General features: G+C 39.6%; 1 protein-coding gene across 1 annotated transcript in view; it reads right to left on the reverse strand.

The window, feature by feature from the left end:
• pcolce2b (procollagen C-endopeptidase enhancer 2b) overlaps positions 1-5,417 on the reverse strand; it is a 36,336-nt gene extending 30,919 nt beyond the window's left edge. The window contains exons 1-2 of the mRNA XM_052018988.1: positions 4,899-5,417; positions 3,646-3,751 (exon numbers count right to left, since the gene is read on the reverse strand). Coding sequence (XP_051874948.1) covers positions 3,646-3,751; positions 4,899-4,972 — 180 coding nt within the window. The 5' untranslated portion in view covers positions 4,973-5,417. The remainder of the gene's footprint in view (positions 1-3,645; positions 3,752-4,898) is intronic.
• Between the last annotated feature and the right edge of the window lie 11,169 nt (positions 5,418-16,586).

Here is a 16,586-nt window from a genome sequence, read left to right on the forward strand (position 1 = left end):
ATGATTAATGTACCCTCATATTAAATAAATGAACCTTACTTTGGACAGCGATCATAATTCTGCAATCTATCTATTGTCATTTCTCAGTAACTATCCCAGTTTGTCCAAATGGTAGGAATAATTGTAAAAAGTGTTAACATGTAGATATTCTGTACATTTCTTAGTTGATTTTTTTTCATATACATTTAAACACATAATTAACAAACAGATGGGGAGCAAGACTTTTTCCCTGCATTATTAAACTTCTGCAAAGATCATTATTGAGTTACTTGAAGAAACATTGATGGGCAAGGAACCAGCGGGCTGTGGGAGTCCTTGGAACAAATCTTTAACATGAGTCATTGGTTAAGAAAAATAACTGGAGAGGAACAAGTCTGTTTGCTGACTTCCTAGATGGAAAAGAATGCCATACCCAAAAAGTATTGATGGAAAGAAAAGGAAAAACTCATTGACAAAATACTAGGTCATGTCTTCACCCCAGAGTTTTCCATAGCTTTAAACTGTTTCTCTTCCCTGTGGAGATCTGCTGTCATAACTTGTAGCATTACTGAGTCAAAAGATAGCAGGTTCAAATCCTATTTTGGACATTTCAGCACAAAAATCTATGCTTACATGCCAGTGCAGTACTGAGGGAATTCTACATACTCATTTGGTGAGATTTTAAGTCAACATCCTGCCTGCCCTCACTTGAAAGAACCCAAGGCATTATTCTGAAAAAGAGATGGGGAGTAATCCAAAAGTTGAATGCAAATTAACTGCACACTTCCTCTTGAAGAAGGGTTAAATTACTAATTTAGCGTCCAGAGACTTTGACAATTGATGTGGAAATTAAATCCCACCACAACATCTGGGAAATTTAAACTGAAGTAGTTAAAATAAATCTGGAGTAAAAAGCTAATATCAGTAACAGTGATCATAAAACTCGAATTATCACAAAAACCCATCTGGTTTACTAATATCCTTAAGGGAAGGAAATCTGCCATTTTTACCCAGTTTGAACTGTATGTGATGTGATTGACTTTTAATTCCTTTCAGGGTCAGTTAGGAGAGGGACGATAGCCACATTCCAAGAATGAAAGAAACAAAAATAATTACAACAGTAACTGCACTTCAAAAAAAGTACCACTTTGCAGTGAAATGCTTCAGGATAATCTCTGGCTGTGAAAGACACAAGTCCTCATGAAGGCACCAGAGACTGCAGATGCCGGAATCTGGAGCAACAAACAATCTGCTGTTGGAACTCAGCAGGTCGAGCAGGAGCAGTGGGATTGTCAACATTCCTGATGTAGGGTTTCAACCTGAAATGTCAACAACTCCTCTTCCCTCTCTCTCTCTTCACCACCCCCCCCCAGTTGTTACAAGTTCTCCTTTCGGTAAGGACACACTATTGGTGGATATTCTATGGATGGTAATTGGTATCCTGGCTGAAAAGATCACCAAGCTGGGAGAAAGTTATATGCACCAACTGAGTACTAGATAAAGAAAAACTCTAAATATCCAAGGCCAGAATAAATCCAAAAGGGAAATGTATTTAACACGTTAAGATTGTTATTTACAATCCATACATTAATTTAGCTTTTTGATGAATTGTCACACCCTAGCACAGTGTTTTTAGATGCCATTTATCTAACATGCATTTCCAGTAGTTTCTGATTTTTGTAACATTCAGAGCCAATGGGGTGCATGTTGAATATAAAGCATTCCCCTGCCACATCCACCTAACTTGCATACTGTGAAAAGACACAATAGAATATTAAATGTACATCTAGTCACATACACAATGCTGCTGAGGTTCTGAGAGTGGGTTGCTCAAGCAGCCTTAGCATACTGGTTCCTTTTTGTTAGGTTTCCTCCCACATTCCAAAGACGTACAGGTTAGGAAGTTTTGGGCATGCTGTATTGGTGCCAGAAAGCGTGGCGACACTTGTGGGCTGCCCGCAGAACACGCTATGCAAAAAGATGCATTTCACTGTGTGTTTCAATGTACATGTGACTAATAAATATATCTTATCTGATGTTTTTCTACCACAGGTCCTAGCCGGAATGCCCAAGACACAGAAATTTTATTTTTCTGTGCCTCTAACCTCTGTCCTTGAAACTTGTAAGAAGTTGGGATAGAACATGAAAACAACAAGATACCTGGAAAAACCCAGCAGAGAAGGCAGAACCTATAGAGAAACAGAAGTCAGTCAATCAATGTTTCAGGGTAAAGGTTCTTCCCTGGGACTGGAACTTGTCCCTTGCATCTGGCTCCTTTATATCAGACATTCCTTCCAATAGTGAAAGCACAGAGGCCAATCTTTCAAAGCAAAAATACCTTACAATTAGGGGAGTAATGAGGGGGTAAATTTTTAGCACTTATCAGGGAGGCTGTGAAGAGAAGCCTGATAGTCATTCGCTGATGAAGAGAAAGTTAGTGGGCAAGTTACCCCAGGCCACTTTTGCATACCTCCTAGCTGATCAAAAGCGGCTTTGGCAGAGAAGAGGAACCAGGCCTCCTGCTCACTCTTTTGCCTTGGAATGGTACATGGAGTGGAAGAACCTATAGAAGGGGAGAAAATTAAATGGTTTAAAAATATAGAGTGGAGGGAGAATAGAAGTTAAAGAATGCAAATGCAGTGCACAGTTTTTTTGGGACATGCTGTCTGGCTGCTGGTCGATAGTATGAGTGGGAGGATGACTCATGGAGCCTTTTTTCTTTTGAATTAACACTCTTCCAATTACAACATCTTGAAACAGTTGTTTGTGTTGAAACGTTTTCAAGAACTGCTTTCTTCCTGGACCGATCAGCAGACAGTGGGTGGAGTTGGCAACCAGATTCCACCATTATCCACCTACAGCCAAGGGCTGTGTGAACCCAGGTCCGGTCGTACAATGAGCTCACCCATAGCTGGTTGGAAAAGCACTGGCAGTTGTCACATAGTCTTCCACATCAGTCAAAAATCACCATATATTTGTAAGCAAAGCAAGTGAAATTGGATTATATCCATAGCAAAGGTTCCACCCATACTCATTCCCAGAGCAATCTATCGCAGTCAAAGAGAAATGATTGAGAGGGGATCTAAGAGGGTTTTGATAGTCAAGAAAGATTTTGAGAGAGTAACTGGTTAAAGGTATTTTCTCCTGGTTGGTGTCAGCCACAAGGTTGCAACATCTGAATAAGCACAAGCTAGAACAATCTTTTTGTACATCGGACAATTATATGCTTTAGCTCAAGTGGAGATGGTGCCAGGAGGTTATAACACCATTTGAAAAGGTATTTGGAAAGTACATTTATGAAAGGATACATGAAAGTGGAGTCACTGAGGATAGTATAGACTGTTCCAGTTTAGCCTAAAACAACCTGGAGGGGACAAATGGCTTTATCATTCGCTATAATTTATACCATTCTGTCTCCATTCCAGGCCTTAAAACTTTATTTAAAAAAACTGATTTAATCCACTGCTCACGTCAACAGAGGGGACTACTGCTATGAATTAATATTCACTACTCAGAAAAATTATTTAAGTATTTTAATTAACTCATTTTGTCACATTCTTCAATAGCATGACTTTTGCCAAATTTGTTCCACTGGAATGCTTAAATACATTGCGACTTTCTTTTATATGTAAAGTTATCCCCATGTTAAGAAAATATAATTCATACCGTGATTTTCCATGTGCATTTGCTGTTGGGCGGGTAGAGTCCAGGGAATCCCTCACTTCCAATGAAACCTGACACTCCACTTTGAATTCCTCCACATTTAAAATTCCTGGGAATGGCAACAAAACAGACAGGAGATTTACAAATCACTAAATCGCACACTTCATCAGTGCTGGGCTCCACGATACGGAAGCATCCAAATAACCCGATCTATTGCTGCCTGAACGAAGCACATTCCTTTCAAATTCCGAACACGGTTACTTTTACCAAAACTGTTAAGTTATTCAAAGCAAGCCGGTTAATGCTTCCGTTAAAATGGTGGAGAAAGCAATATAACAGGAATAGTTAAGCAATCGCAGCATTGATCTCAAGCGAGATCTCTCTGCGATTATTGCAGCTATTAACCCAATTGTGAGAGTTGAATTTCACAAACCAACTGGTACGTTCCCATTATCTGAAAGTTAAGATCCAAATTTATCCCAAAACACTCTGGAATTCATACGTGTAAGGACGTTAATTAGTGGTCCAAGTAAGTGAGACACAAATCACTCGGTTTGTATCGTTACCAACAGCATGAACGGCAACTCTCGGTTTGTTCCACCTTCTTCATGCACAATCACGATTGACCACAGCCAATTCTGTAGCACGATTACACCGATTTTCTTTAATCTGCCATCGATTACCAGCGAATCTTTGCCTAAAATACCGTAGTGCAATAATACAAAAAACATGCACGATACTGTGGGCATATTACCACAGAGAGTACTGTTTCAAAAATGTTATGAAGTTAATTTTTTAAGCATTTATTCTCCCTCAATGTAATCCCGCGGCTCAAGTCATGAAAATCTGACAATGATTTACTGATATTAAAACTTTCTTTTAGCCTTCATGTTTTATGACTGCTAACTTCTAACCAGAAGAGGCCGTGAAGGCACTGTGTAAAACTCTTGCAAGGATATGGGGCAGTAAAACTGGAGCTCCATGTGGGTATCGTGGCATTGGTTACCTGACGCTACCACACACAGTAAATCGCTTCCAGAGCGTTTAGCAGGCACCAGATTTATCTCAGTGGTTCTCGAGTGCAAGGACCATCTATTAACCACGACAGTGCAGGATGACAGGAGGTGGCTTTTCGCTCTCGTAACCCTAGCTGATACGAACAAACGCCGGCGTGTCTCTCCCGCTGCGACAGAACCAGGCGTCCAACGTTCGAGAGTGGATGAAAGTTTAAGGACTTTTACACCATTTTGTTTTACCTTTTTCCGATGGGGAGCTGGCCTAAGACCAGACTCACGCACGAAAGGCAGAGCAAGTATGCGGTGAGTTTCATGGTTCCCGGCGTGGATCAGGGCGGGAGGCTGGGAATGAGAATCCGGGGCGCAGTCAGCCTGGCACAGAGTCTGGGTGGTGTCCGGAGCCGCCTCTGCGATTCCCCGCCTGCACATGAATATCGCGTTTGTTCTTCGGGGGAGGGGGGCAAACCGGCTTCACGGGCCAGTCGCCTTTTCCCTCAGTCTCAAAACACTTTCAGTTACGATTAAAAAAAAGCAATGTATTAAGCTTTATTTACGTGAATCTTTAAAGGAGAAAAATGCTTGTCCAAATTAAAAATCCGTTTGAGTGAAACAAAATGTGCCGATCCCCTCCGATGCAAAGGGGAGCCCCTCGTTCAGCGGCTGGGGGGGGGATAACCAAGTCGGTGACTTTTATACCGGAGGCTGACTTCAGAGATGTGAGGTACAGTGTTTTCCCGTCACCCTTAGGAGACGTTCGTCGGCAGACTTCGGGTTACTACCGTTGGCTCCACCCAAACTGATTAGGGGCGGGAACAGAGGCGGAGAATTGGCTTAAACTCCGACGCTTCAGCCGAGTTGGGTGAAACTCGTTGAGAATTTCCATTCTCTTTATGCCACCGGTGTCCGCTGCACAGGGAGTGAAGTATATAGCTGATAATAGTAGTACGATCATTTTTAAAAAACACATTTACTTTGGTTTCGTGGTTTTTTTAAAATTAATTATCTACATCCCTTTAAAGTATGTGTTAGGAAGAGGGAGGGAACTTTGGTTTACCGTTGACGACACTACGACAACACAAGTGTCTCCGTTTAAACCGCTCCACAGCTCATTTTCAAAACTAAATTTTTGTGACCAGATGTTATTTTGATCGCCTGCGTGTATTCAGCAAGCTAGTCTATGAAGTGTTTGTACATAGACAGTGGGTTTGTTGGTTTGGAAAGACGAGGGTAATCTACGCGTGCGAATTAACATCTATGCAAGATGGAGAAGTCACTCCTGCCTGGTACAACATTCCACTAACAGACCAAGAAAGACACGTTAGATAAGAGACCAATTCAGGCACTGGTTGGAACTTGTGTAAGCCCGCACAGAGGTATGTGGATGTTCCTAAACTGCTGAGTATTTCCAGCATTTTCTGTTTTATTTCAGGTTTCCAGCATCTCCATTGTTTGTTTACAGTTAAGTCCCTAATCAATTCGGAGATACACAATTCTGTTGGCTGCATTATTTCGTACTGAATAAACTTTATTCCGCATTTTGTTTTAAAATGGAGTACGCTACAGAAAATAACACCTGCACCAAAATTAAAATAGGTTTCTTGATCATCTCTCGTTGTACATCTCTCACCTAACATTTCCACCGTGTTCAGGATCCCAAGGATTGTAAGCAAACAAAATGTTCTATATTATTTATATAAAATAAACATAAGAGAATAGTGTAGAAAGATTTCAGCGTTAGCAAAATACTGTAAGGATAATTTTGCACACATTGTTATAGTGAGAAGAATTGAATTATTGTGATTGTTCCTCGTTTACCTCTGGTTATTAAGCCTTACACTTTAAAGTTAAAGTAAAAATTAAAAAGGCCCAATTTACCCAATGTTTCCTACAATCCCTTAGGAGATTAAGGAAGTTTCGCTTTTCTTTTGATAAACAATATTAAAGGAGAGACAGTGCACGGTAGTGTAGTGGTTAGCGTAACGTTTTACAGCGCCAGCGACCCGGTTTCAAATCTGGCCACTGTCTGTAAGGAGTTTGTACGTTCTCCCCGTGTCTGTGTGGGTTTCCTCCGGGTGCTCCGGTTTCCTCCCACGTTCTAAAGACGTACAGGTTAGGAAGTTGTGGGCATGCTACGTTGGTGTCAGAAGTGTGGTGACACTTGCAGGCTGCCCCCACAACACTCCACACAAAAGACGCATTTCACTGTGTGTTTCGATGTACATGTGACTAGTAAAGATATCTTACCTTAAATGTTTTGTTATGAATCAGTGACAGATAAAAAGGTATTTTATGCAAAGCAAGGAAGAGCTGAAAGAGTAGGCCATCCAACCCTTCAGGTCTGCTCCATATTCAATCATGATTGACCTTTCCTATAGTTCCATTCTCTTTCACTAACCTAATGTCCCATGATTCCCTCAACATCCTAAAATCTATCAATCTCTGCCTTGAATATACTCCGTGATGCAGCCCTGGAGTAAAGAATTCTGGAGAATCACTGCCCCCTTGAAGGACGAAATTTCTTCACATCCTGGTCTCAGCAATTACAATTCCTCTTTCTCGATGCCCAACCAGGGGAAACATCATCCCTGTATTTACCCTGTCAAGGCCTTACGAATGTTGCATGTTTCAATGAGATCACTTATCATTCTTTGAAATTCAGGAGAATATAGGCCAGTCTGCTTAATCTCTCCTCATAGGTTAAAGTCCACATCTCAGGAATCAATCTGCTGGATCTTCATTGCATTTCCTCTGTTGCAAATATATCTGTCCTTGGATAAGGAGGGCAGAACTGCACACAGTATTCCAGCTGCAATCCAGCCAGGAATCCACGTAATTGCAGTAAGATACCTCTTGTAATTGGATCCTCCTACAACAAAGGCCTTCTTAATTGCTTGCTTTATCTACGTTAGCTTTCAGTGATTTATACACAGACACCCAGATCCATCTAAATACCGACATCTTTCACTTGCCACTTAAAAAATGCTCCAGTTTTCCATTTTCTGTAAATATAGAGCAACGAGCTAAGCATAGGGTAGATACAGCAACATATATCGCAGAACACCACTGAGTACAGCAGTACCAGCAGCACTCAGTGTAACACATTCCAGATTCAGTTTGGAATAAAGGGATTGTTAGAATGAAAAATGGTCAGATTAGTTCCTGAAATGGTACCTAGACAATACAATGGGCTGGGTTCTCCTTAATGTAAGATTTCAGACTAGAAATAAACAAACAGGCTTTGAGGGTCCCTGTGCATAGATTTCTGAAGGTGACAGAACATATTGAGAGAGTAGTTAACAAAGTATGAGATCTGAGTTTCATGAATATTAAGTGCAATATTAGAGAAGTTGTGCTGAATCTTTATAATGTCCTGTGGATAAAGTGGGGGAATGGCACTGACTGGATTGTTCTGCAGAGATCTTATATGATTCAATGGGCTGACTGATTTTCTTCTGTGCCTGAATGACTATGACTCCATGACTTTAAACGATCTACCACATCGCGAACAATGTCAGAAAACAATGATTATCTAAAGATCATAGGAAGCAGTTTGATTTGCCATCATCTCCACTTTTTGGCCAGAGCATTGTCATTTTCAGCAGCTTTTTATACATGGAAATTCTCTCTAACATTTATATTCTCGATCACACCTGGATTGCACTGCTTAAAAGGGTGATTGTAGCAGATTCAATATCAACATTCAACAAGAAAGGAAATGGTTAAATAATTTAAAGGGGAATAATATAACACTATGTGGATAGAGAAGGGGAGAGGGATTAATTGCATAGCACTATTAAATTCAAACATAATGGACCACTGCCCTTCCTTTTATGCTTTATCATTCTATTTGACCCACAATACAGCAATTTACTGCTTAGATGGTGCTAGGTGTAACATGACAAGACTCCTCAGGGCTACAGGCCTTATTATGTAAATAGGTGTTAAATAAGAACAATGAAAAGCTAATATTTGTGAACAACATCTTGAAAGATTTTTTTTCTTCTCTCTGCAGATTGGCAGCTGCTTGTAAATCCTAAGACTCCTTCCAAAATCAGAATCACCTTGAATGACCTTCCTTCATCATGACTTTAAAAAAAACACATTCAATACTCTGAAATATGATGTTGAAATTATCATACCTGACATGTAATGGATTCATATTATGGGCTTACTGAAACCAGTCAAGATACATTTGATGCATCTCAAATGGCAATATGGTCCCAGATCAAAAGAGATAAGAAAATTCCAAGCTAAAATATTATCTATTTATCTGTTTAGTGAAAGAATGAAGAAGCTAAAGAATTGAAGAAAATGTCTTAATAAAATAATGGGAAAGATCTTTGGCTCCAGTGCCAACAGAATTAGGCTCAGCCTGGGCCTAATTTATTACTGTCTGGTAAAATAAGAAGTGTGTTGGCTTTATTGTCAAATGATATATTGAAAATGATATGTGGACATTTCAGGAAAACTTGGTCTTATGAAGTATATTTCTAGAAGGTAAACATATAAGCTCTGCTTTGGAGAAAATAGTAGATTGCTCTTTGACATGTGGGTTATTCTTTGATCATTCTCACTGGCTATGACTTCGAACATTGTGGTGGAAAGTTGGCCAGTGCAGTTTGCAGATTTGCACAAATTATTATTCAGAAAGGTTTATATTTCAATGCACAGCTATGTGGAAGAGATAGGCCATGGAACATTCCTGAGTCTAGACAGCATTCTGTTGACACAAATGCATGCGCAGGTAACTGGCTTCAACACAACTTATTCGGATTTTTAGATTCTGCATTATTCTTCTTAAAACCAATCATGGGAGACTTAACTGGTAATATTACTGTATACTGTAAAAAGGTAGCTGTCATTTTAAGCAGAAAGCAAACTGCTGGGAGGAACTCAGCAGGTCAGGCAGCATCTGTGGAAGGAAATGTACAGTCAATGTTTCGGGTCAAGACCCTGTATCTGGATGAGTTGGCAAATTGGATCCAAAGTTGATTTGGTAATAGGAGGCAGAAAGTGATGGTGCATGGTTGTTTTTGTGATTGAAATCCTACGACCAGTGGTGTACCATAGACAATGGTGCTGGGATCCTTCTTGTTTGTTGTATATATTAACAATTTGGATATGAATGTAGAGGTATGATGAGCAAGTTTACTGATGACACAACAATTGGTGGCATACTTGTTAGTGACAAGGGTAGTCTTGGGCTACAGGATTATATTGGTAAATTAGTAAAATAGATAGAGCAATGGCAGATGGAATTTAATCCTATTAAGTGTGAGATGATGAATTTAGGAAGGAAGATTAAGGCTCAATATGTACATTGAATGACATACAAAAGCCTGAAGACCCAAACTCAATGATTCAGGAACAGCTTTTTCCCCTCTGCCATCAGATTTCTGAACAATCCATGAATACTACCTCATTATTCCTTTTATTGCACTATTTATTTACTTTTGTAATTTATAGATTTTGCACTGTACTGCTGCCACAAAACAACACATTTCACGTCATATGTCAGTGATAATGATTCTGGTTCTGCACAAGTCTGAGGATCCCTGAAGGCAGCAGCACAAATAGATAAGGTGGTGGAGAAAGTTCACAGAATACTTGCCTTCATTAGCTGAGGCATGGAACATAAGAGTAGGGAAGTTTTAGTACAGCTTTATAAAACTTTGATTAGGTCACAGCTACTGTGTGCTACAGCAAGGATGGGATTGCAGTGGAGCGTGTCAGGGGATATTCACTGGGATATTGCCTCCGACGAAGTCTTTCAATTACGAGGTGAGACTAGATAGGTGGGATTTGTTTTCCTTGGAGTGGAGGAGGCTGAGGGGGGAAACTGATCAAGTTTTATAAAATTATGAGGGCATTGGTAGGATAGAAGGTAAGCAGCTTTTCCCTTTGGCAGAGGTGTCTAAAGCCAGAGGGCATCGGTTTAAAGAAAGGGGTAGGAGGTTTTACAGGAGATCTGAGGGAGAAGTTTTTCACCTGGGGGTGATTGGAATCTGAATCACACTGCCTGAGAGGGTGGTGGAGGCAGAGACTCTCATAACAGTTAAGAAATATGGATGAGTTATCAAGATAGAGGATTCAGCACTGGTAAGTGGGATTAATATTGATGGGTACTTGACGGACATGGTGTGCCAAAAGGCCTGTTTCTGTGCCATATGATTCTATGACTATGCCTCAATACAGGGATGAGGTAGAGGATATTTAAGATGGCTATTGATGTTTCTGAACTATTCAGGTATTGATCATTGGGATTTTCTTTCCCACACTGTAACTGAAATTGGAAACTCTCATCTGCAAAATTGCACTGAAATCAAGACCTATCCTCTGTGGTTTACAATTTAGTACACTGATGTATTGCATTGTTGCTGCTTAGGTGTCACTGCTGTTTGTAAATTTCTTATTTGAAGAAAGCAATAGATTTATTTGAAACCAAATGCAACTAACTCCACAATATATCTGGAACTTTAAAAAATGGATCAATCTTTTTGTGGAAACGAACAAGAAATTTTTTCCCCCTAAAGCGTAAGTATAGTATGGCATTCAGTAGTTAATGTCAGAGGGCAGTTGTGAGCTGTGGAATAGCATTGCAGTACCTTCAGAAGAGACTGCAAAGAGGAGGGTGACAACTACAGAAAAACACACTGTTACCAATGAAAGTACCAGTCATGGTACAATGAACAAGTGAATGTTAGAGAAACAAATAAATGTGTAATTGTAACAGTCTGACCCCTTGTGACTCCTCACACTGGCAACTCCATGCCCTTTTCTTCAAATCTGTTCTCAACCTATTGCCGAGATCTGCCATGCAAGAAATTACGTGATGGACAGAGAAAAAAATTGAAGGATGTTCTCAAAGCCTATTTGAAAAACAAATAACGTCCCTATTGACTTTACAGAATCCCTGGCCCATTACTGCTCAAAGTGGATAAGAAGCATTGGGGATGGTATTGAGAAACTCAAAATCATTCGACAGGCTCACATGAAAGCTCATTGTAAACAATGGAAGGAACACAGCACCTCTCAAACTACTCACCCACCACCTATCCCATCAATCACACCCTGTCCTACCTAAAGTAGAGTCTGTGGGTCCCATATTAGCCTTATCAGCCACCTCAGAAACCACACTGTGATGGGAAGCAAATCAACCTTGATCCTAAGACATAACCAAAGAAGAAAAAGCAGAATCTATTTATAAAATTTTTTTCCTTCTGCTCAAATCAGATTAATTCTTTCTCAACACGTTGCTTAGACAATTTGACTTAATTTACTCTTAATTTCTACACCAGTGTTACGATGTTACCACAATGTGCTCAGGAAGATGATGCTTCCTACCAAACCCGACTAACCGCCTTCAGATTTTTAATCACCATATTTGATTCATTTTATTTTTTTTCCAGAAGTTCAAATCCCAGTCTCAACTGATAAAACTTAGAAATGCAGCAGCTCCTTTTTTTTAAATAGAATTTTTTACATTCTTCAGTGTTTTGTTATTTTTCACATAGCTGCCAAGATATTCAATGGGGCTAATATTTTTTCCCAAAAGTAAGCTCAAGTCTGTTGGCAAAGCTGTTGTAATGTTATATTGTTGTGGAATGTAGTTATGAACTTTATTACTTAAATAGGCATCCAATATACTTGTCTGGGTGATTTTTGAGACATGCAGAGAAAATTTCTTTATGAATTGTTTGCTCAGCTTGTGCAGTTTTATCTAGTTCTGTTTCCTATTTAAGAGCGTAGTAGAAGTGTGTGCTGAAGGAAATTTGTTGGCATGTTATCTGGTTTGTTAATCGGTGTACAGTAGTGCCTTGGCCATATGTGTCTTCTTCAAGAGGCCCCTGTAAGTCCAGTCAGCAATGTACTGATTTCTCCCTCCACTATGTTTTGGCAGACTGATTTAGGCAGCAAAACTGAGAGCTTTTAGCTGAAATACAAGCAAAATATTTCCATTCTGTTCATAACCGAAATCTTACATACTTACAAAATATTTTACCAGCTAATAGAAAACATGTTTCAAAATAATAGAAAAATGCTGGTTGCTCTTTCACAGCTCTTCAAGCTAATGATGTTCACAAGATCACAAGACAAAGGAGCAGAAGTAGGCCATTCGGCCCATTGAGTCTGCTCCATGAGCTAAACTAATACTATTCCTATCTAGCCCCAATTTCCGGCCTTATCCCCATATCTGTTGATACCTTGACTAATTAGATACCTATCAATCTCCTCCTTAAACGCCCCCAATGACTGGGCCTCCACAGCTGTACGTGGCAAAGAATTCCATAATTTCACTACCCTCTGGCTAATGAAATTTCTCCTCATTTCTGTTTTAAACCGGTGCCCTCTAGTCCTGGACTCACCCGCCAGGGGAAACAGCTTAACCACATCTACTCTGTCCAGTCCTTTCAACATTCTAGATGTTTCCATGAGGTCCCCTTTCATTCTTCTGTACTCCAATGAATATAGTCCAAGAACCGACAAACGCTCATCATAAGTAAGCCCTTTCATGTTAACTGATAGAAATCTTTATTGTTAATAATGACTGTTTTTAATATTAATGTTTCCCCTGCAACCAAAGGAGGTATAACACCTGTTCCTTCACCTCTCCCCTCACCACCATCCAGGAACCTAAGCAGCCTTTCCAGGTGAGGCAGAGGTTCACCTGCACCTCTTCCAACCTGGTCTACTGCATTTGGTGCTCGAGATGTGGTCTGGTTTAGAAGTATCAGTCAAGTGTAGAATAGGTGCCCATTTTGTGGATCATCTGCCATCTGTCCACAACGGCCATCTTGAGCTTCCAGTTGCATATCATTTTAACTCTTCTTCCCACTCCCACACTGACCTGTCTGTCCTTGGACTTTTCCATTGCTACAGAGAGGCCAAAGCAAACTGAAAGAATAACATTTTATATTCTGCTCGAATAGCTTGCAAACCAATGGTATAACTATTGCATTTTCAAATTTCAGGTAAACCACAACCTCAGTGCTCTCCTGCTCTACACACTCGCCTGATCATGTAGTTTCTTCTCCATTTGTTCATCACTTCCATCTCCCCCCACTTGGTTCCATCTGCCCATCATCCCTTCCCCAGATGGTTCCACCTATCACCTACCAGCCTCGTCTGAACCTCCCCTCCACTTGGTTCCAAGTGCCTGTCACGCCACCCCATCTGGTTCCACCTATCATCTACCAGCGTCTATCCTACCAACCATCCCCTTAACCCACCACCCTCCCCCCGCCCCACCCCAAGGTACTGCTGTATGCAAGCAGATTATCTTGCTCACTTTTAGTCCGGATGCAGTCTTGACCTGAAACATCAACTTGCACCTTTTGCCTCTACAGATGCTTGCTTGACCTGATAAGTTCTTCCAGCATTCTGTTTTTCTAGATTCCAGCATCTGTGTTTTTTTTGTCTAGTGATGTAACCTTATCTTACATAACTCCATAGATTTAATCTGTGATGCAAAATCAAACATCACAGTCTTACATATATGTATATTATTTCAAACAGATATAACTATTCTTTTCCTTCACTGTTTTATTGATGCATCAGCATTTTTACATTGATTTTTCTGTCAATGGGCGATAAGGGAGACTGTGCAAGTGATTGCAAGGTGCAGATGTGCCATCTAGTGGCCATTCTACAGTAGACAGTAGTGGAGAACAAATGCTTAAAACCCACTGTGGATGCTATCAATCACCTGGTAAACCACAATATTTCCACCTTTTTCTGTTTTTATTTCTGTCCTTTCAATAACCCATCTCTTTTAAAATTTTCATAGAGTGAACTTTTACCTTGGAGTTTTTAATTTTTTTAAGCCTTGTGAAGCATTTTAGGAATGATTTTTAAGGTTTAAAATAAATTTGAGCAATCTTACTACCATTAATTTTATCACACAAACTCAAATCTGTAGATATCATCTCTTTTTTTTCTTTTTCAATCTTTTTATTAATTTTCAAATTAATACAGATTAATACATATAACATCGCTAATTATACACGTAATACAAAGAGATCGGGAGGACAATCATGACAATATATAGTCGTAAAGAATAAAAAATATATTCTAGGCCCCACAGTTTCTTGGTAAACGAATATATTACAAAAAAAATCAAAAAGGATAAAGAAAAAGATTATATAAAAAAACCCCAAATCAAAAAAAAATTTTAAGTAATAAAACAAAACAAACTAAAAAAAAATTTCAAAACAAAACAGGACTGATAATTCTCGATGAACAAAGAGCGTTATTATGTCGTCAACTCCGCTCCTCTAAATTCAAAGATTATCGAAAAGGGATCTATATCGTATGAAAATATTGAGTGAATGGACTCCAAACTTCCTCAAATTTAAGCGAAGAATCAACAGTGCCACTCCTAATTTTTTCTAAGTTTAAACATGATATCGTTTGAGAAAACCATTGAAAAGTGTTGGGAGGTATTGGATCTGTAGTTCTCCTTTACATGTAATTTCTCACATCTTCCAATACACATGCAAGTGTTTTCTGATTTACTGTACTGTAGAAATGCTTTACCAAAGTTTATGCTGTGGCCACAAACAGTTGCAAAAGTTGTACAAAGTAACACATTTAAAATATATTACACAGTAAACTCAAAATAAAAGCTAAAATTAATCAAAGATGATACTTTGATGAATCACCTGGCATTAATTGAGCTGCTTACATAGTTAAGTAAGTTGAAGTGAAAATAATGTCCAAGGCTATGTCATCACAACAACTTTCTTCTAAGCCTTCCTCACCATAACACTGCACCTCAACTCTAACAAACTTCCCACTGGAGTCAAACTGATGAACAGAATAAATGGACAACCTTCAATGACCCTATACCAGAACCAAGATTACCCAACCTCAGTTATTGATGCACAATATGCAGACCATGTTTATGTATGTTTACATTCAGAGATTGAGCTCCAAAGTAATTGTTGACTCCTTCATTGAAGTACCTTACACTGAACATCGGGAAGACAAAGGTTGTCTACCAACCTGCTCCTGCTACACAACTCTCATCCCCAGCCCCCCCATCTCAACAATCAATAACAAATGACAAGTCCCTGGAAAACATGGATCATAAGCCATCTCATGGAAAAGCAGACAGTGATGAACAAATTTAACACTGCTTCCAGTGCACTCACTTCAGTCAACTGAGGAAAAGAGTATCAGAAGGGAAGACCCCAAATCTGGCACCAATCTCATGATCCTTTTCCTCCTGTTTGCCCTGGAGAGATGGACAACCTACACAAGGTAACTTGAAACATGCTAAAAGTACCACCAATAATACCTCCACAGAATTATCCAAATACAGCGGCTGAATCAATGTCACCGTTTCTCCCAGGTCAACATCCCCTACTGAGGCTCCTATCATATTTAACCAGCTCCAATAGGAGGGTCAAATTATCCACACGCCTGGCATCAGGCTCCTGAAGCAAACAATAGGCTGTGGCCTCTCAGAATGGAGATGGAAGATCCTTGAAGGTCCTGAGTACCTACAGCCTCTACAATGGAAGCAGATGGAGGCTGTACACAAACCAAGGAAGGAGTGTACAACATCCCAATCAATCCACATGCTTGCCTGCCTCATCAATCACTACCTGTACCATATGTGGCAGAGTCTGCAGTTCCCAAGTAGGACACCTCAGAACTCACAGAACTGGAGTGGAAGTAACTCACCCTCGATCTTGAGGGACTGCCTAAGAAGGTATGCAGAAAAGTAAGTCAAAGTGACAAAGGTCTATTGTTTTTCAAAATTTTTCTTACTTTTGAATGATTAACCTTTTTCAGGCATAAATATGCAAAGGTCAGTATAAAGGTGAAAAATTACTTTTCATTTAAATGAGGAATCTTCAAGATTCAAGATTTGCTTTATTGTCATTTCTCTGAGTATTTACATAAACAAAAAAACAAAATACT

Source organism: Pristis pectinata, chromosome 6, assembly GCF_009764475.1.
Source record: "Pristis pectinata isolate sPriPec2 chromosome 6, sPriPec2.1.pri, whole genome shotgun sequence".
Taxonomy (NCBI): domain Eukaryota; kingdom Metazoa; phylum Chordata; class Chondrichthyes; order Rhinopristiformes; family Pristidae; genus Pristis; species Pristis pectinata.